Source organism: Ictalurus furcatus, chromosome 5, assembly GCF_023375685.1.
Source record: "Ictalurus furcatus strain D&B chromosome 5, Billie_1.0, whole genome shotgun sequence".
NCBI lineage: Eukaryota > Metazoa > Chordata > Actinopteri > Siluriformes > Ictaluridae > Ictalurus > Ictalurus furcatus.
Genome location: NC_071259.1, coordinates 3,878,522 through 3,901,246, shown reverse-complemented (window position 1 = coordinate 3,901,246; position 22,725 = coordinate 3,878,522). Strand labels below are relative to the sequence as shown.

Here is a 22,725-nt window from a genome sequence, read left to right as displayed (position 1 = left end):
TCACTGATCACCATCGTTCCCACTGATCAATCACTGATCACCATCGTTCCCAATGACCAATCACTGATCTTCATCGTTCTCATTGACCAATCACTGATCACCATCATTCCCACTGACCAATCACCATTGTTCCCAAAGACCAATCACTGCTCTTCATCGTTCTCATTGACCAATCACTGATCACCATCATTCCCACTGATCAATCACTGATCACCATCATTCACACTGATCAATCACTGATCGCCATCGTTCTCTCTGATCAATCACTGATCACCATTCGTCCCACTGACCGATCACCCACAAAAACTTCATGATGTGAATAATAACAACTCACGTGAAATTTACATATGTCATTTTTGGATACTTAACATGTTATTATGTGTCACACATTTTTTTCCCACACATACACATGAATCATGCATTTAAAAAAATCGAATGTGAAAATAATTGAATCGTGAAAAATGGACAGGTGGAAAATACCATCTATGAACCATGTAAAAACATTTTTAAAAATTATTTTAACATATGATTTGTTGATTTTTCATACGTGATTTTTACGTATGATGTGTTTATTTTCATGTTCATTTTTCACCTGTGGTTTTGCATATTATTCATATGATTTCACACGCTCGACTTTCGGGGAAGAACATGGTGTTGAATCACATGTTTTTCACATGTACTCACATATTCCTCACATAATCACACGTGAAACACACTTGATTTTCTTTGTAAGCCCAGGTGCACGTCGGCAGTCACAATGCTGTTTTTTTCCCTCCCTTAAGCATCATTATTATGCACCCAACCCCACCTAAATCTGTGCGATCTTCCTCCACACTGTTCTCCCCTGTCAATCACGCACGCATATTGAGCCTCTTGTCGCTTCAGCGACACGCTGAAAAAGCGTGTTGCTTTTGCTTGGGCCAAATAGGATGCCACAGGAGACCAAATCTCACCAGCGAGCAGAACAAAACACACCATCACGCCTGATAACAGCTCAGACCCCTGCTGTCAGTCAAAGCCCAAATCTGCTGAAATATCTCTGGCACAGCAGTGTAGTGTTTATATAGATAGCTCACATAGCAAGGTTCCTTTCAGGATTGTACTCATCGGATGCTTAAGGCGCAGCAAATCAGACCAGAGTCAGCACTCGCATCCTTTCCCTGGGAAAATTTTGATAATAACAGTTTGATAATTTACAAATCCATCTTTCAGAAACGGAACTGAATCAAAATATTAAGGCCCTTGCTCTAAATTTCCTCAATTGGAAGTCACTACGGATTTAAAATGTGTCAGGCAGATAAATAATTGCAAACGTGACAGCGATTGAACATAAGTTGATTAGAAATTCTTTACTTGTCACGATGAAGGATTGGTGTATACTTTCTCTAGTGACTTCAAAGCTCTGTCAGTACTGTAGTTCCAATCTAATTGTAAATTGATATTAATGCCTTCAAATACATTATTGTTTCTATAGTAACAGCTATTTCACAGGCAGACTTGTATGGCAGATACGCGACATGATCTAATAATAAACAGATTTATATATATTATATATATATATATATATATATATATATATATATATATATATATATATATATATATATATATGAAGTTTTGGGAGGCATGGTGTTTTAGTGGTTAGCATGTTTGCCTCACACCTCTGGAGTTGGGGGTTCAATTCCCATCTCTGCCCTGTGTCCATGGAGTTTGCATGTTCTTCCTGTGCTTTGGCGGTTTCCTCCACGTACTCCAGTTTCCTCCACCAGTCTAAAGACATGCATTGTAGGCTGACTGGCATCTCTAAATTGTCCGTAGTGTGTGAATGAGTGTACTGAGTGCACTGCAATGGGTTGGCCCCCTGTCCAGGGTGTCTCTGCCTGGTGCCCCGAGTCCCCTACGAGAGGCTCCAGGCTTCCCAGTGTAAGATAACACTTACAGCATTTGGTAGATGTGGTAACAAGACAAGATGCTTTTTTTTTTTTTTGTCATTAAATTCTAAAAGATTATTATAGCTGCTATAACGTAAGTGATTTGAAAAATTGTGTTCCATAATATTAATCGTAACACTGAATATTTTTTTTTTTTTTTTTTTTTAAAAAGCTTAATGTGTTGTTCTTTAATAAATCAAAAATGTCATTGTTGGCAATTTGCTGTTGTATTAAACTCTTCAAGCATGCTATTGGAAAATCATTCATTATCATGTCTTTATTTTGCTATAACAGCAAGCCACCAGGCATTTTATTTCTTACTTAATGGAGTTCTGGCTAGTTGAGGTGTAAAAGCTAAAACTATATATATATATATATATATATATATATATATATATATATATATATATATATATATATATATATCTGTGTGTGTGTGTGTGTGTGCAACGATAATAATAATATTAATAATAATGATAATTATAATAATAACAGAATATAGAAAATAAAAACAAAAAATATGATGAAAAGTACAAATACCTTCAAGCTTCTAAAGACACTCTTCAGCCTTGAACAGAGCTCTATAAATATTGCATTGTAGATCTATTTTCACACCATGAATTGCTTCAGGAACCAAAACCTTTGATCCATAACTCTCTAGAGGGAGAAGCAAAAATAAATAAATAAATAAATAAATAAATAAATAAATAAGAAAGAAAATAGATTATTGCTTTCAACCTGGACAACCCAAACTTATCTTGAAATGAATCATGTTACCTTGAACATAGAGGTCACCAAAACATCAGCTATGGCTAGCCAACTAGTTGTATATGTTCAATTCAATTAACTTTTTGCATTTATAGTGCTTTTAACAACAGACATTGTCACAGAGCCAGAGTCAGCAAGCAAAGGAAAAACTCCCTGAGACAACATGAGGAAGAAACCTTAAGATTCGAAAGAGAACCGGTCCTCATCTGGGTGAAGCTGTGTAACATTATAGAATAATTTCTGAAGGTAATAGCTATCTTTAAGTACTGTAGCTCTGTATCATTAAGACAAACAGCACTGTTAAGACTTAGCAGCTGCAATTGGCCCAACGCGCAGCTGTAAATAAAGACTTTTTTGGAGCCTAGCCATAGGTAATAAACTTAAGTCTGCCCTTGGAGGAGACTCCTCTCCTCTGCTATACACTATAAGACAGATTTATTTCAAATCAATTGACTAGTTGGAGAGGTCAAAGTGGTATATACTGTCCCAAAGTTATGAATTAGCATAGGTATCGAAATATCGACGTGGCGTCTCAAATGATACTATTAATGTGGGTGTGGCCTGTTTCTGAAGTAACCATAGCAACCATCACTTCTTTCCTCCCTCTATTCTTCTCTCTACTCCTGTCACACGCTTTCTCCTTTATTCTTCCTTATTTCATTTTGCAACTCTTTCTCGCATTTTGTTCTCGCCTGCAGTGAAAACAGGTAGATCTGAGCCAAAAGCTGGCACTTTAGTTTCCTCAAATCTGAATTCAATCCACCATCTGGAGCCTGTGCTGGTTTCATGCACTGGGGCCAACAGTGGTGGAGGAACAGCGGGCAAAATATCATTAATATGCTGATTATATTGTATATCTGGCCAAGAACTGCTGCAGTTGTGTTCGTTCATTATATTCATTTCAGATATGGCAATAAAGGAATTGATTACTGTTACTCTTTCTTGCATTCATTCATCTGAAGACTTAATGTAACCATTAATCCAAGAGTTAAGTTCAGGAACATTTATATCATAATAACGCTACATAAGCGTATACATACATACATACATACATACATACAATGATAAGATAAGAACAGGAACATAGCAATCATTTTATACAGTATATTTACATAGCAGTAACAACTTTAAATGATAAATTATGTGTACTAAATGTATCATATATCATGTAGCAATTTTCGCTATTTACATAGAAATAACACATTATTGATTAAGATAAATGCAGGACTACATCAACAAATTCTCACAGCAGTAATGTCTATATAAATAATTGTATATATTTATATAATAACACCTTATTGCTTAAGATAATTGCAGAAAAAGAGCAATAATTTTAGACAACAGTCATTTTATTTATTTACACAGTAATACATTATTATTATTGTTGTTGTTGTTGTTAAGAGAATATGAGAAACATATCAAATACTTTAGAATTTTAACCTTAAGAGTAAAAACATAACAATATTCTTATAAATCAACCATTTTATACAGTATATTTACATAGAAATAACAACCTATTACTTAAAATAAGAGGACTATAACAATTTTAAATAGCAATAATTGTGTGTGTATATATATATATAAAAATACACAAACACACACACACACAATTATTGCTATTTAAAATTTGCAGATTTATGATTTATGCAGATTTGTAATAAATACCAAATAAATACCACTCACCATTCATCATCTTATAGCCAGGTGGGTGGATGACTCTTTAAACCCATACGTTTGGACTCATGCGTTGTTTGTCCTAACCCTGCATGTTTTTGTCTGTTTATCTCGACAGCATCCTGTGCAATAAAGAATTTATACTCTACAGTAGCGAGAGCCTCCACCAGATGTTAAACTGTGAGTCCATGGTGCCGACAGATGCTGCATTGCACCTCCTGAGGTGTTTATAGACAAACAAATGCCTCTTTTAAAAGCACATTCTCCTTCAAAAAGTCTAGACACATTAAGCTGATTGGTGCCGGTGTGGCGCCCTGCTTTGAGTGCAGGCTTTTTGGTGTATCTGGACGAGTGAATGGATTCATATTACTGCAATAGCTGGAAGAAATGTAAGCTGCAAGCCGTTCAATAACTGGAAGATTTTCTTAGTATAGTGAAAGAATTGACCAGACATTCTGCTGACACATCATATATTTCATATAAATAACTTAAAACAATAACATAGCAGTATTTTGGCAGTCACAGATCTTAATTTGTGAATCCATTTAACATCTCATGCTTGAAAACTGATCACATCCACCCCTATGAAATATATGAAATAGTCACATCAACAGGAAGTTCTGTAATTTCTGACAATAAAGGAAAGAAGCTATGTCAGTACTCTCATTCTTTTTAATTTATTTACATATATTTACAAAGTTCACCCCATTAATTATACATCCATCTATCCATCCATCCATCCATCCATCTTCTATACCATTTATCCTTCAGGGTCACGGGGAACCTGGAGCCTATCCCTGGACAGGGTGTCAATCCATCGCAGGGCACAATCACACACACACATTCACTCATACACTATGGACACTTTGGACACGCCAGTCAGCCTACCGCACATGTCTTTGGACTGGCGGAGGAAACCGGAGTACTCTGAGGAAACCCATGTAGCCCGGGGAGAACATGCAAACTCCACACACACAGAGCAGCAGCAGGAATCGAACCCCCAACCCTGGCGGTGTGAGGCGAACGTGCTAAGCACTAAGCCACCATACGCCCCTTAATTATACATTTAAAGTCAAATATTAATTAATACAATATTTTAAATAAGTCATTAGAACACCCTTTATGCCCTTGTACCATTAGCATGGATTCTGTGTATTTGCCAATTCTATGCTAAAACACTCAACCCTCAACGCTCAAGTAAGGAAACATTAAAAAGCATGAAATATTATTGCCTGAAATGATTTAACACATAACAGTTTCAGTGTTAAAATGTACATAAATATGATTTTTTTTTTTTTTTTTTAAAAACTCCAACATTTTTTCAAGCCTTTTATAGGGCTTAAATCACTACCATTAGTTCTTTCATTATGACTAATTTAGCATATGTGACTGACAGCAGGCTGCCAGGAGGGCGGTAAATGACTACCCTAACAAAGTTTGGTCTCAGGCTACAACAAGATGCCTGCAAGGCACAAAGATGGGAATCAGGCTTCAATCTGTGTGAAAGCATCTGAGCTGTCAAAATGGAAATGGGACATGTGACAGCAGCATTGTAAAACTCAAGGTGCCTCTATCCGTATTGAATATTTAACCAAGGCGATCATTTCCGAGACTCTAAAACTGCAGGGTTTAATATTCACTACCGTCTTCCTGTGATAACTCCTTTCTTTTCTTTTTTTCCTCACTTCCTTTTTTTTTTTTTTTTATTCCTTCACTACTTCATTTGCAAAACAAGTGAGGAGATGTGTAGAGATATACTTACTGAGAACCGTTATCACTGGATATGTCAGGGTGACTGATGAACGTTTCCGAAGAGGTTTGCTAATGTACACTTATCGCTGGCATGTGAGTGGTTTAAACCGGAATGTTGAGAGATGACTTCTAGAGTGTTCCGGGGCTCTGAAATTTGTCCCAGAATGCTTATTAGTGTCTTTGCAGCCCACTGGCATGCCAGGGGATATTCTTTAACACCTAAATCAAACATCGATCCCCCAGCAGGCCAGACTAACAGGTGAAATATACCGACTCTCTGCAGGGAAGAGATACAGGGATTAAGATACAGGGCTATCTATACACGGATGCTTCCCCTGAGCATAGCTCGGCTATTTTTCATTGAGAGCACCTGGGGATACCGTCCACTGAAAATCTGAATGGCCTTGGGTTCCTTAACCTTTATAATATGACCCATTTTAAATTTTGTAGAGCAATGCTAGAAATTCTTTATTTTCCACAATGTACTTTTGTTTCATTATGGCTCGATTTCATTTTCGAAAAAAAATCATATTAAACGTTATGTTCGGATTATTATTCAAATTTCTTTTTACGTTGAAATTAGAAATGAAGAAATTAAATGGAAATAATACCGGCCATATAATGTCATCAATTTCCCAACCTACCTGACATCCACTGGACATTATATCATGGTACATAAGACTTTTTTGGACAAAATTGTATATTATACGCTGCCCAAATACTCATTCTATTTTAAACATAAACGTACTACCTTTAGAGGGACTTCATATAGACCAATATCACTACAGGCAAGTGAACAATGGGCTACCTTCGGATGATTTGGGTGGTTCAGGAACCATTTTCTAAAAGGAGAATTCTGTTGTATGGTTCTTCATACAAACTTAAGGGTTCTGCTAGAGGGACAAATCAAAGAACCTTTATCATCTCTAATGGTAGAAACAGCTATAATTCAAATCACAGGTTTATAATAATGCGGATGTTCTAGTACGTTATAAACATTGATATAATAGTTAAAATGGCGAAGAGTTCTGTAAGATATTTATTTAACAATCTCCAGTATCAGCACTTTGTTATAGTTAAAGGTAAAGCGGCAAATTTAGTTCCCCACCACCGGAAAGTCCTCAGGGCAGATGTACCATTTCTTGATAGCATGACAAGCTGTGTTTTATGTCTCATCAACCACAAGAGAGAGCGAAAAGCGAGGCTGGTGTGAGAACAGCAGGAGCTAACTTGTTCCGCAAACGTTCCACAATATTATACATAACTATAAATTGATTTATTTAATTTTTCTTAACGTATGTTGTTGTTTAATAAATATGAAAAATGTTAGTATTTGTAAATTGCTGTGGTATAAGAGGAATAAAACACTTCAAGGGGTGGTGTTATTGGAAAATTTTTATTCTGGGTGGTAACAGTAATTACGCTTCATGTCAGACCACATCACCCCACCCCACTGTTTATTATTGACCTATAGCAGCACATCCCCAAGTGTTAATTATTCCTTCCACACCTCACATCAGGAGGATCTATTTACAGCTATATATCTATTTGTATATTTCTATAAACATTATCACCTGTATATTTCTAATAATATATTTAATATAGAAATAATATATATTTCTAATATTGGCAGTTATACGATCCTGTGAAATAATGTAAAGGTTAAGTTTGCAAGTGGAATTCAAGTAAACAGCATACCTTGAAAATAAAATGCTATTTAAAAATGCTATTTATTATTAGTGTGGGATCCGTTGTAACCCATACAATCTTGATACATTCTCACTGAGCATACAGTCAATAACTACAACTACACAATTTTTCAGTTCAAGGGAAAAGTTTCAAGTATAACTTACAATTGAGCTCTCGTCATGTTTTGTGCCCTTGCAGATAAACACACGCCAGCCATCCTTTGCTGGTGTGAAAGCTTTCACAGCTTACCTGATAAGAGAGAGAGGGTATGAGGGAGGGAAATTTATCACCACACATACACATGTGCTGTGTTTGGCATCCTAAGCCAAAGGCTCAACCCTGTCTGGGCATGTGTGTTGCCCATGGAGACCTGACTTCACGGTTTCCTTTCACACTTTTCCCCTTTTTTCTATTTCCTCTTTCCTCAGGATTCAAAGGCCAGAGGCTGTGCTCCAGCAGCCTAGTGAAAGACAGAATTAACGACTGTGACCTTGTCCTCGAGAGCAGCCATTTACCAATAACCTGGCACTCTCTGGAGACTGCTGCATAATTCAGACCGGTTTCATCGCAGTTTCACTGTATGTGGAGATAACAAACGGGTACACCAGGCCAGCAGTGATATAACTGCCTGTTTGTCTCGTAATACCATGGATTCAGAGGATGAACCCTTGTTGCTCCAGGCTATGTGGGACTTTAGTGAGTATGAGGAACAAGATGATGATGAAGAGAAGGAAGCCTGCAATGAAGGTGTTGAAGTGATCAGCGGAGAGCCGGTCTGTAGAGGATTGTGGTGGGTGGTAGGATGGATTTACACTCGACCCTGGGCCAGTGGAGTGGTTCTTGTTGTAGGCTTCCTGCTTCCCTTAACTCTTTCTACCTACATGTTTGTCTACTGCGAGCCCCTGGACATTGATCTCTCCTACAGTGCCTTTGAAGTAAGGAGCCATTCATCTGCAGAGCGCTTCGATGCACTCACTGTTGCACTGAAAAGCCAGTTAGGGTCTTGGGATAGACACCGGCGTGATGCAGAGGGGTTTGATTTTGAATCGAATGCCCTTAGGGATTTGCTGTTGCTGAAATTAAACAGACAAGAGAAACAGCCAGTGGTCACCAATCAGACACGATTATCTGAGGTTAGACAGGGTAAATTTGAGGTAGCACAAAAGCAAGAAGACAGAATTAACACTAAAACAGAGCAAATGATGAAAATGTTGGATGATGAGAAACAAGAGGGGAAAATGAGACAAGCCAGAAATGGGACACAATCGAACAGAACACAAGTGAATGAGGAATCAAGCTCAGCTCTTGTCAGAAAGGCAAGATTCGCAGGTTACTCCTACCTTCAGACCCAGGCTCTCTGGAGGATGGAGCTGGTGTTTGTGGCTCAGGGTGACAAGGATAACAACATCTTCACCCCGGAGCGTCTTCAGACCATCCACCACGTGGAACGACTCCTCATGCAACATCCACAATTCCAGCAGTTTTGTTGGAAGCCTCTGGAAGTGTTGAGGGACCTTCCTCTAGGGCCTTCATACTGCTCACCCCCTAGCTCCCTCCTCTCCTACCTCTTCCCCAGCGAGCGAGGAGGGAAGATCTACTTTGACGGTATGGGCCCAGACTTGGCAGATATACAAGGTGAGTCGTTTATAGCAGCCAAGTCAAGCTACATTGACCTTTATTGCGATATACTGTACTCTTCTGATTGGTAGTCCAGAAGCTTAACCAATAAACCACCATGGTCCCATACAAAACAATCTACGCTATACTCCCTGATGTTTTTGTTTTGCTTTTGCCCATTTAATATAACAATAATAACAATACCAGTTAAACTTGAAATTATATCCAGATCATGTACAGCTGCAGTTATTAAACTAAATCTAGCAAAAATATGGAACTTGCTCAGATTCCTCCTTGTTGGTCCAGGTGCTTTGAGTCTGGCGATCACCCACCCCCAGTTTTATTGGTATGTGGATGAGACACTCACTCCAGACAGCCTTCATTCCTCCCTCCTCCGCAGTGAGATCCATTTTGGAGCACCACTGCCATCCTTCTACTCTCTACAAGACCGGCCCATGGAGCAGAGACGAAGATTCAGGGACTTTGTAGTCCAGTATGCTGAGATTCTGGCTCAGCAGTCCACCAGGTTAGATACAGATTACTATCAAAGTGGATCGCTATTAACTGAATGTGTTAGGAGGAAGTCTAGCTCTCTAAGAATGGGTTTGGATCAATGACGTGGATAATTATTTTTTAAATATTTAATACATATACATTGAAGTCCCAGTTTATTCTCAATCGGTTAACTAATAAACTTGTAACTTGGTGTATTTAGTCTACAGTGGAGTCCCAAATGAGTCAAAATATTCAAGTATTTCACTGTTTAATGGTTACAGAACATGAAACTTCAGTGTCCGATAGACTCTTGATCAATTCTAAGCTTCCCCAGCAACTTGTGAGCATTCTGCTATTATATACCACAATACCGAGAATCCTGTTATTACTTGTTGGGTAACTAATCCATCATGAAACTTAATTCCAAGGTTCACAAGAGTAGTATTTTTTTTTCAGTTCAGTGTTTCTGACAGTACTTTGAAACAAAGGCACTTGGCTTTGAATTTCACATTATTTTCTATAACACTTTGATAGTATTTTGAACAAATGACCCTATAGATAATAAAACGACATAATTGTCTTGATCAGAATAATCATTCCTTTCAAATGGGCTTAGTGTGCCAAGATATAATTAAGATAATCCGTATTACATCCCTCTGAACAGCCATAGCAAGAGATATTATTTGTTCCTTATTTCTAAGTACTCTGCATGATGCAGAACTGCCAACATTTCTAACAAGAATATCTTAGCAGGCAGAGAGAATTGTACAATAAAAACCCTAGTGCATTTCGGTGGTCCCATGCCGACAGCATTAATGATAAACAGCACATTCTACCAAGAGCTCCTTTTTTTTTTTTTTTTTTTTTTACCAACTAGAGATCACAGGCCCACCCTCTGGTTTTCTAATGGTTTGTAAGCCCAAGCTTCACAAATTCACAAATTCAGAGTGTACTTAGTTAAAGTTGGCATGAAGCAAAAGTAATTGCTAGTACAATTAAAAGCATCATTCACATCCGGTGTCCTTTCCCCTTCGGTGAATCCCGTGTCCTTTCCCCTTCAGTGAATTGTCTTTCCGGCCAGGAGAATTTTTATTCATGACCAGTATTTTATTAGAGAAAGCAGAAAAGCTTCTATTTCAGATGTCTTCTATATAACCATACAAGAGCTAAAATAAACCATGAATGCTAAGGCTAATCCGTAAATGTTGGCACCTTTGTATAATTCTCCTTGAATCATAAACTGTTCCTCATTGTGCTAGCCAATTTGCTCCATTCCTTTCTTTCTTTGTCATTCTCCCTGCAGTTCTTTTCACTCCTCTCTTCATCTCGTTCTCAGCAAGGCAAAAGTGCTGTATTGGGGTCCGCATAATTATTCCTTAAAATAGGCTTAGTATATGCAGTGATCTAATAAGATAATTCCATGTTCCTTCATCAGACCATCCATGCTGAGCAATCTTTTTCTTGTCTGAGCTAATATCTGTTCCCGCTTTCTTTTGTGCCCTTTTGAATCATGTTCATGGTCCATTTGCTTTCAGCCTCTTTCTCTTCCGCACATATCTCCTCCCTGCTGTCCTTTTACTTCTCTCTCCATCTCTTTCACAGCAAGGTGAAAGTGCTGTATGGGGGTACAGAGCTTTTTGATGATGAGGTCAGAAGGACGTTCCACAGCGACATGTTGCTGGCATTATTCAGTGGCGCCTGTATAGCAGTGCTGGTCTATATCCTCACTTCTTTCTCATGTAAGATTTGCATGCACTTCTTTCATTCCATGAAAGCAGTTCTAGGATGGGATTTTAGTAATGAAGCAGAAATAATCAATTGTTCGACTTTAGTGTATTTTAAGTAAGGAATAATTGACGACGGGCCGTTGAATTATGGAAAATAATGCACACCCGAGGTGGTAATGCGATGCGAAGTGGAGTGGCCATTACACCTCGGGTGTGCATTATTTTCTAATAATTCAACGGACCGGGGCCAATTATTCCACTTATACCACAGTTAACACACCTCGAGATATCGTTCAGATGTTTCATTTCAAGACATTTGTCAGGTTTTTGTCCTTAAAACGCTCTTGTGTGTGGAACTAATTTATTACGCATCCCAAGTCAAGCATCATTTTAGAACTAGTAATGGAGGCTTGAGCCATTGGTAAGGAGTTATTGCAGAGAAATTCACAGTGTTTTTTTTTTTTATTTCATGCTAACAATATAAAAATAGAACAAATAAATAAATATTGATAAGCCTACTTGTTCACAAGGTTGTTTTTTTAATATATAGTTTTTTTTTTTACTGCAGATCATACAATGAAAAAATACATAAATATTGATATTTGTACACCGGTTTATCACACATGCTCTCTCATGCACTCTTTTTCTTGCACTCTCTCTCTCTCTCTCTCGCTCTAATAACTGCAATAGCTCAAGTATATCAATAGCTCAAGCCTTGGTTTCGCCTCGTGGCCCCGTCGTCTATTAGCCCTTACTTATTTCTGTAAAATCGATATTTTCTGTCTTTTTATTTGTTGTTAAATGTGTGTGCTGCGGTGGACAGTAGGCTAACTTTTCCGTTATGTCAGTTAACTCAGCGAAGTGATATGGAACTGTAATGCGGTCAAGAACTGACTGGAACTACTTTAGCTGTGTATTCACTGGAAAAATAATTGCACACCTCAGAACGTCTGTCAGCCAATCAGAATCGAGAATTCAACAGCGCTGTGGTATATATATATATATATATATATATATATATATATATATATATATATAAAAATTATTTTACTCTGTTAAGGTCAACAATCTTTAATTTCTAATATAGCATAATCTCAACCTTAACCTATGCATTTTTATGGGTTAGCTTGGTGAAATGGTGTTTGAGCACTACATAACATGTCCTCAAAAGTTCTTATAGCACAACCCATGAAAATATAAACCTCCTAAAAGTCTATTAAACCAAAAGCATCAACACATTATCACTGAGAATGATTCGATTTGTTATGATGCAGCGACATTACTTTTAGTCATTTAGTCACATGCTGACATTTTTACATTTTAATAATAAATTTTGGTAAGACAAATTCAGCTATCTAACCAGAACCTCCTCCACTCTCTTCTTCTTTGCGTGTAGTGTTTCTGACATTCTTTGGCTTGGCTAGTATCGGCCTCAGCTGCCTGGTGGCGCTGTTCCTCTATCATGTGGTGTTCGGGGTAAAGTACCTGGGCATTCTCAATGGTGTGGCAGCCTTCATAATCATTGGTATTGGTAAGTGCTCACTGATGAAATCTTTCCATTGTGAGATTATTACAGAATTCAATTCAATTCAGTTTGATTTGTATAGCGTTTTTAAACATGGACATTGTCACAAAGCTGCTTCACAGAAACATATAAATTCCGGATATGAATTTTAGATAAGTTTTCCCATTGGTGTGTATGTTTAAACTTAATGTACTCTCATGTGATGGAGTTTGAGACGGATGCAAGTGCAGTTTAAGCATTTATTTAAGAGACGGGCAGACAAATCCAAATCGGAAGGCAAAAACGTGGTCAAAAAACAAGCGAGGGGTCAGACAAACAACAAAAACTAGACTTAGAGAAGAATCGAGAAACGCGAGGATATTAAAAGGATCAAAGCCATAGAACAAGGATTAAAGTCTTGGTACGGGTCTGGCGGAAAACACAGAAACTCACAATACTTCGCACTGAACAAAGACACAAGAGGGGTTTAAACGCTAAACCTAATCAAAGGTGGAAATGAGAGCAGCTGAGATATTAGGAAGGAACCAATTACATATCAAGGGCGGAGACAGGATAGAAACCAAAACAAAACACATGTGCCATATTAAACAGTGTCAGTTTCAACCAGTTCATACGCGCTAAATACACTCAGTGAGACGGAAAAATCCGTCACATGTACGTTATACTGATTTCATTGCACCTCAAGGCTGCAGCTAGAGCACATGCTTCCAAATCCCACCACCTGCTGCACTACTCACATTTACTAGAGTGTATAATTAGAATGCAAGCAATTAGTAAAGTTTTGTGTTTGGTGCAAAGCTAACATTTAACGCTGCTGCTAGTGCAATATACAGTCACCTCGCCATGGACAGAAATGTGAGGAAATGTGAGAACACAACAACTCTTAGCTGAAATGTTGGCCAAAACCTTGATGACCCATGCAACGATGACTCTTTTACTGGCTTCAAGATTCCAGGAAGTAGATTCCATGAAGTTGGAGTACCTTCTACTCCTGTTATAAAGACTGTCCTCTACCAATATGTTGTCAGTATTCAGCCAGCCATTTTTAACTGATTAATCATAATCACAGGATTTGATGAGCCGCTGAGCCACTGCTGCAGTCGAATTCTTCTTTTAATGGCTCCGCAAAGGCAGATCTCTTTATGAAGATTCTCCATTTCCTCTTCTGATCCCACCGTAGCCTGGGGAAATTCCCAATTCACAGAGTTTGCCTTCATTACAGAAAAGCTCTGTTAGGCACATGGAGCCGTCTTTTAATTGGCTATAACTCTTGTGCTTCTTGAGCCTATTTCATCATAGGAATACCCTCTCTGTCCTTTCCTTCTCTCTATCTCGTTCTAGGTGTGGATGATGTGTTTGTGTTTATCAGTACGTTCAGGCAGGCAGTTCATGTTGTAGGAGCTGAGCAGCGTATGATCCACACGGTGAAGACGGCAAGTCGTGCCACCTTCCTCACCTCCTTCACCACGGCAGCCGCATATGCAGCCAATGCCTTCTCCCAGGTACTGATACAACAGCATTTTTATTTTATTTCTACATAGCAAACTTGCTGAACTGGAACAAACATCAGCTTCACCATTGACTGGAAAAGTTCCTTTGTGTTGTTCCAAGTTACAGCATCAAATCGATAGTTATTCAACTTAAACCTCAGAAGTCTATGGTTATTTGTTGATTCCTAGCTTTAATAGTCAATATAAAATGCCCAATTTCAAATAAATATGTAGCGTTTTATGCTTTTTTTTATTATTATTATTATTTTATTCAGCACAGAAATGTTGATAGGTGTAGGGATTGATTGCTTAAAAAGACTTGCTTGAAAGCCCACTGTTTAGAGTACAATTAAATTCCACCTTGAAAATCCAGTAACGAATAAACAAAAATACGAAAGGAACGCCAGGACAGGCCAAAAAACAACAACAAAAAAAAACAACATATTTTTTCTTGATAAAGTATAAAACAGCAAGAGTGATTTTTTTTCTTGTTAATTCACACATTTGTTTTTTGTTTTTGTTTTTTTTGACAAGCTGCATCTAAAGTAAGTCTCTACGCCAAATAAAGCTTTCATTATTAAGCAGTATTAAGTAAGAAATCTGTGTGCCATTACACCACAGCTTAAAAAAAAAAAACAACCCTGGGACAATAATAGAAAACAAAATGACAAGTCATGAGCATTCACTGTATCGAAAGGATGAAAACCCTGGGGACTGTAAATGAGCCACATGTTGACAGATGTTTAGCAGCATCTCAGAACACAAGATTGAGACAGAAATGATTAAATAAGCTGTAACAACATCGCAAAAATAAAACTATAAGGCAGGAGCGTTTAGACTTTTTAACCTTGAGTGACATCAGTTCATGTTTATTCAGTACATGAAAATGAGAATGAAGATTTCGCTGAATTGGTGGGAATAATAATAAAATATGCAACAACAACAAAAAAGCAGAATAATTAAAAGTATACTTGATTTTTGGACATTTTTGGACACTTGGCTCCACTTTATACATTATGTATGCAGATCCCAGCGGTGCATGACTTTAGTCTGTTCATGTCTCTCATCGTGAGTTGCTGCTGGCTCTGGGTGTCCATTCTAATGCCCGCTGCCCTCTGCATTTGGAATCAGTGTGCTGCTGCCTGCGCTAACGCCTGTCCAAAATGGTAAAACTTTCTGCTTTTGTTAACTAATTCTGAGTAATATCTGTTGATCTGTCTATCTATGGTGTTTGCTGCTTGTTTTTTACTTGTTTACTACAGGTGGAGCACTCTGAATACTCTCTCAGTCAATCTCAGCCCTCTTTCTGATGAGGATGATGATGTGGCTCTTTTGACTGTAGAGACAGAAGCAGGTGTGTTTGTTGTTCCATCAGCTACATGGTATATTTATGAGTCAGTCCATCTCAAATGGTCCACAAATTGTAACGTTGGCCATTTTTAATTTTTCTATATATATATATATATATATATTTGTGGTTACATCTATGTATTGGCATTGTAACACCACCAGTTTATTTATTTATGTATTTATGTATTTATTTTCTTTTATTCGGTTTAACCATGACTTTGTGTCATGGCACACAACAAATTTTGGTTATACAGCTGTTTACGGAAACCTCAATATCTCGGCTCAGGATGGCCCTAGCTCCTTGGAAAAAACTGATCTCCAAAGCGCCTTACAAGGTAGATGTCCACATGTATGCTCACGATTGCTCAGAGTTCCACTTTTATGGTCAGTTTATACTGGGAAGGGTTCGAGTCACAGTCTTAATTTTGAGGGAGTACCTGGATAAGTATAGTGTGCATGCAGAACATTTCAGGTTTGAGACTTCTCTCTTTCTATTTATGGGGGCAAGAAAGTGACATTTTTTACAAAATTCCCCTCACTTTCAGGTTGAATATCGCAGGTATGAACCTGAAGTTTTCACAAAAGCAAGTGCTCTATAGTAGCATTCTGCTCTAAAAACTTTGAGTTTGAGATTCCACTGGTTACAGAGCTGGGGCTAGTAGAAATCTTGGGAAAAGTTTAGCTCAAACCTCCAAACTTAACTGCCTGTAACGTTCTAATAATCCTGAAGACCTTGGTTAGCTTGTTCAGGTGTGCCAATACATAAACACTCAAAAACAATAATAATTAGGAAAATTAAAAATGGTTGAGCAACCTATATTGGACCATTTGAGATGGAATAATCTTTAAATCAAAAAAATGAGAAGATCACAAAGATGTTTTATCAGGTTACTCGTATTATACAGTAGGAAGAAGTTCCTCCTCTTGATATTTTCACTGAGCACAATTTGCAACCTGCTTTAATTGTGAAATATCTCCAGAATGCTGTCATTTCATGTTATCTGTTCATTGGTGCACCAATATTCACTAGTATTATGCGATATATATCAGCTGGTTGGTATAGGAGCATGTTTTGTGAGTATGAGTATTAGCAAATAAGCACAGGGTCAGATGTTCAGTATACCTCATTCCAATACCGCTATCAATCCATCGCTAGTCAGCACTTTTCAATGGCATTCAACCATTAGCTCTATTAGTAAGTTTTCCCAGTACCTCATGTCTCAGCAAACAGTTCAGTTCTTGAAAAAGAGGAATGAGTTACAACAAACATCTGCCTGTATGGCAGATGACACATGATGGTGTCTGGGGTCACATCAGCCTCATTCCCCTCATCAACATCATCTCCTCTTAGTTCAAGAGGTCGCTCTCCAAAGAGCTATGACTGCTGTGATGGGCAGATTAGTGTTATACCTCATTCCGCTCTGTAGGAGAACATTTCCTTTTAGTCGACTGACAAGGAATAAAACAAACAGAACAGCTTGGGACATACTGTACAGTATATCCACACCCTATACAGTCGTAGCCAAGGAATGGAGTAATGCCCTATTGTGCGAATGATCTAATAAAGAGAATAGAGTAAACCACAGATGTAGTCATAATATCCAAGTGATACAAATGCACAAATGAAAGGTATGAAGGGAAGCCCAAGAGACTGCTGTATAAACATATTCCACAAAAGTTTGGAAGGGAGCGATATAAAATAGTTTGAAACCATGAAGGATTTTCAAAGACACAACTATGTAAAGAGGACTAGATTAGGGTCCTCATAAACGAATGAACAGGACACTAACATGATCAGCTACCTCAGCCAGGAAGTCAGCATGCAACCTGGCATATTATGCGACACGGATAATACCAAGAAGACCAAGTATGTCCAAAATATCCTAAACAAATATCAAGCGAATTCAAAATTACAGCCAACAGATACCAAAAGCAACAAAAAGTGAAGCACATCTAGGTAGCATTCACATATTAATATACTGTACACACACTATAGTGTCATGCTAATTGATTGCTAATTATCCTGGGAGAGAACCAGGTAACTAAAAGCGTTTGGTTTAAAAGAAAGAGGTTAAGAACCTACCTTGATACATACTTAGCATTTTAATTAAATATAAAGATTAAAAAAAAAAAAAAACTGAATCCTTTCCAAATCCTGTAAAGAGGATTTAAGCTAATATTATGTAAGCTGGCAGTAACAGGGAACGCTGAAAAAACATGGTATTCTGGCAGTAATAAATGTTCTCTCTGAGAACTCGTGTATAATGTTCAGTTCCATCAATGTAATGTTCAGTGGGTGATGAATTGCATTCTTGTGCAAATCAATGTAAATATTCATTTGGTTATGCCAATAAAGCACAGTTGGTTATGCCAATCAAGCACAGTTAATTCAATTAAAAATTTAACACACTTAAAACAGGTTAGCTGAGGACAAGCAGGGGTTAGCACATTTGCCTCGCACCTCCGGGGTTGGTGGTTCGAATCCCGCCCGTTGCCCTGTGTGCACGGAGCTTACAGGTTCTCCCTGTGCTTCGGGGGTACTCCGGTTTCCTCCCCCAGTCCAAAGAAATTGTAGGCTGATTGGCATGTGAATGTGTGTGTGATTGTGCCCTGCAAGGGGTTGGCACCCCGTCCAGGGTGTCCCCCTACCTTGTGCCCCGAGTTCCCTGGGATATTCTCCAGGTTCCCTGCGACCCTGTGTAGGATGAATGGATGGATGGATGGATGACCTTTTTGTGTCTCTGTCATGCATCCTCTGCTGAAATACAGCACAATTAAGATGGCTCACTTTGATGGTAACCTGCTTGTGAATCTGCTCCAGATCTCAATGATTCCGAGTTAGATGCGGCTCTGCTGCCGCTCCCAGATGGATCCACGGAAGGGAACATTGGGTTGGTCAGTGCCAAGCTCCAGAGGGCCCTGCGATCCTGGGTGGCTGAGCCTACAGTGAAGAGACGTAAGGCAATTATAGGTGAGACTAAAATTACAATAAAACAAAATACATTTATTTAATTTATTAATATTATGTATAGCGTGGATGGAGGGGGGAAAAACATGCTGTAAAATTTTGCACTTAAATTTGGAAGTAACCAACTACAGGTGTGGATTAATTTTCTATAACAGAAGCTCTGATGATAGTGCAGATGCATATCACAGGGTTTATTTTTATATATATATATATAATGTGCTAATTCTAACATGTTATCTTTTCATATATTATATTACTGGTAACTCTGCTGTTCTCTGTTCTATGTTCTCTCTCTCTCTCTCTCTCTCTCTCTCAGCTCTATATGTTGTGCTACTGCTTGCTTCAGCATGTTGCTGTAGCCTCCTTAAACCAGCCAGTCATGCTCCTGCACTCTTCCACCACAACACCAACTTACAGCAACTGCTGGATCTCCGTAGCAACCTGAGTGCCCAGGGGATCTCGTGTCACATGTGTTCAGGTGTGAGGCCACATTGACACTGCTACATACCCCGTTTCCTTCCGTGGTCATTCTTATTATCTCAGAGGAGCTCTCACATTCTTTCCTCCCCCAAAATTCATAATAATGCTCTTGCGCTTGAAGGAACCTAAAGACAGAATAAATCAGTTATGAATAATTCAAGAGGGATAGTAACTTGCCTCGAACCAACGTTAAAGAGCTCAATACCAAAGCATAACAAACTCTGACACCACTTCGCCCCAGAATTCTAGGCTTTTGTTACTTTTTGCTGCGCTGCATTATGGATGCTGCTAAAATGGTTTCACTCTGTGTCCCACAGGAGTGTTTATGGAAACGCCACACAGCTTGCACAGCAGCGTCCACGCCATGAGCTCGACATCAAGGAAAAACTCCCCATCAAGCCAAGCTGAAGGGAGTCCGAGACAGCAAAACACCCTCAACGCCACACACACGACAACAGGTCTGGTTTACATTGTGCAGTGTGTTACTGTGTTAGTGTGTTACAGTATGTACTGTGTTACATACTGTAACACTGTATGACCTTGTATAGCTCTGGTGATTTGAATTATTTGCCTAAAGTAGGTTTTTATAAAGGGCCTCATTTATCAATGTTTTAGTAAAATTGTTGTAAACACATTTATTGATTTTACGCTCATTTTAGTCACGTTATCAATGTACACTATATGACCAAAAGTATGTGGACACATAACCATCACACCCACATGTACTCCTTCCCGAAGTTGTATGCTGTAGCATTACAATTTCACTGGAACTAAGAGGCCCAAACCTGTTCCAGCATGACAATGCCCCCGTGCACAAAGCGAGCTCCATGAAGACATGGTTTGCCAAGGTTGGAGTGAAAGAACTTAAGGTGTCCTGCACGGAGATCTCAACACCACTGAACATCTTTGGGATGAAGTGGAATGAGAACTGAACCCCATTTCTTCCTCACCCAACATCAGTACCTGACTAATGCACTACCTCACTAATGCTCTTGTGGCTAAATGGACACAAATCCCATTCACAGCTACGCTCCAAAATCTAGTGAAAAGCCGTCCCAGAAGAGTGAAGGTTATTATAAAAGCAAAGCGGGGACCAAATCTGGAACGGGACGTTCAAAAAGCACGTAAGGGTGCGATGGTCAGGTACATGCCAGTCATCCATAAATTAATGAGCAAGTTCACAATACAGTGAAATAGCATCTCCTAGGCGTGTTGTGAGCTAACTCAGCTCTGAGCAGATCAGCCTCTGAGCCGCATTGGCTACCACAGACACACCAAACTCTTCTTTCTTTTATACGGTGCCATTACTTTTATCCTAATCGAAAGGATAGTCTCATTTATTTCTTTTTTGTATGAATATGGAACCACAGGTTTTTCAATAAATCTGCGTGTGCAGGAAATAAATACGCAAATTAAACTCGACAGTGTAATCCGTGTATAAAAATGCGAACCTGCATCACAGTCAAGGTTCACATTAGTGACTCTTCTTATACATAAATTTACATAAACTCGATTTTTTTTTTTTTTTTTTTTGATTCAGACTAACGGGATTTTCATGAATTTCTTGTGTAAACTCTCCTGCGAAACGATCTACAAATAAATTCGTTCATACGTCCAGTTTGATAAATTAGGGTCGATGTGTGTAAATAAAGTTACCTTTTTTTGTATATAAATGAATTTCACCATATTATGGTTCAGCAGGTGGTTTTATGTCCATAAATTAAAGGCTTACTTTATCTTCCCTACAGATGGCGTTTTGACAGTTTTTGTGTCTAAACTGGAGGTAGATGCACCTGTTACCCTCTACCGCTACTCCCTTAGTGCCAGCATGCCCGCTCCCTGGAGAGCACTGAGCCCCAGGCATGGAGACGTGCCATCATTTCAGGTCCACACAAACCAGCATGCCGCACTGGTTCGCCAAGGGTTCTCAAACTTATTGTAGCCAGGGAATAAATTCCGCCGACCCACACCGTACCGATTTATCTCATTTATATTTAAATGTGTGCAATAATATTTCGTCTGTTTATTAGAGCCATAGAGGTTTCTATTCCTTGGATTAAACCTATGTTATTCGAGAGACAACTTCAACAGGCTAATAACTATAAAAACCTAGTGCTCCCTGCACCCTACTGTGAAAACCACTGATATACATGTCACCCAGCATATGTTTTCCAGACACTTTTAAGAATATTTGACTTCGTAAAAGCACTCAGAAATCGTAAACATTATGTTTCGGCTTTCCCTGATAACATAATCATGCCCAATTACAGCCTGGAAAACATCATCTCAAAAAAAATATACAGTATATTTAACTGTTGCTCTATGAAGGCTTTAAACAGACTAGAAATTATTGTGATTATTTAGTTTCACACTGAAATGTTTTTAGAGAACAGACCCAGCGGAGCATTAGAATAAACCGTGCCGTTTTAAGCACGGGTTATGAACAGCGGCAGCAATGAAAAATGTTCTGCTTTAGTATAGAACATTCAGACAAACGTCAATGCAAAGTGATGGAACGTGATATAAAACGCATTACTAAGTTGATAATGCTTAACATCACATTACCAACTTCAACTTCGATCAGATGATCAGTAATCAGGATAGGTAACAAGAATGTAATCTTCCCGGTTGTAACAGCACAGGCGAATGGTTTTCATAAGAGGTAAACGCTTCACAAAAAAATCTATAAACATCAATGCTTATGCCAGGCTGGAGAAAGAATACATGATTTGGCTTGAGCCATTATGTTGTAAACTGTCAATCTCCATCCAAAAAATGCAGTAATGTTTTCCTTTTTTTTAAAAAAACACCAGCTTATACCCTTGTGGCTCTTTTTGCTTGAATGTGTCAGCTTATGATGGTTTTATTATCATTGCAACAGGCTTATAACAGTCGCCATGGCAACTTTAGTGCACGGCTTACGGTGTGTGTGTCGCATGCCTACCATCCACGGCCACGATGGATGTTGACCTTGGGGTCTTGTGACCCTCGGCACGGCTGGAGGCCGGACTTTAGCTTCTTTGTGGCATCTAGTGAGCAGAAAAACAGCAGGTAAGCAGAATATTTTATTTAATGAGTTGTTCTGGTAATTGGTTTAGAAAGAAAGGTTTTCTACACATCACATGGTGTGAGACAGTGAAGCCCTTAGTGTATTAAATGAGTAATAAAATGCACAATAGAAATACTGTAACAGTCAATATAACCGATACAATTTTTTAAATATAAATTATATCAATTTTATGAACGTTCATTAAACATT

The 22,725-nt window shown here is 38.5% G+C and overlaps 1 protein-coding gene across 1 annotated transcript in view; it reads left to right on the top strand.

The window, feature by feature from the left end:
- disp3 (dispatched RND transporter family member 3) overlaps positions 1-22,725 on the top strand; it is a 45,122-nt gene that overhangs the window by 13,871 nt on the left and 8,526 nt on the right. Inside the window, exons 2-13 of the mRNA XM_053624280.1 lie at positions 8,243-9,449; positions 9,738-9,957; positions 11,529-11,665; positions 13,050-13,184; positions 14,520-14,680; positions 15,695-15,834; positions 15,931-16,022; positions 18,840-18,989; positions 19,303-19,464; positions 19,784-19,924; positions 21,215-21,351; positions 22,348-22,517. Of these exons, the coding sequence (XP_053480255.1) occupies positions 8,462-9,449; positions 9,738-9,957; positions 11,529-11,665; positions 13,050-13,184; positions 14,520-14,680; positions 15,695-15,834; positions 15,931-16,022; positions 18,840-18,989; positions 19,303-19,464; positions 19,784-19,924; positions 21,215-21,351; positions 22,348-22,517 (2,633 nt within the window). The 5' untranslated portion in view covers positions 8,243-8,461. The remainder of the gene's footprint in view (positions 1-8,242; positions 9,450-9,737; positions 9,958-11,528; positions 11,666-13,049; positions 13,185-14,519; positions 14,681-15,694; positions 15,835-15,930; positions 16,023-18,839; positions 18,990-19,302; positions 19,465-19,783; positions 19,925-21,214; positions 21,352-22,347; positions 22,518-22,725) is intronic.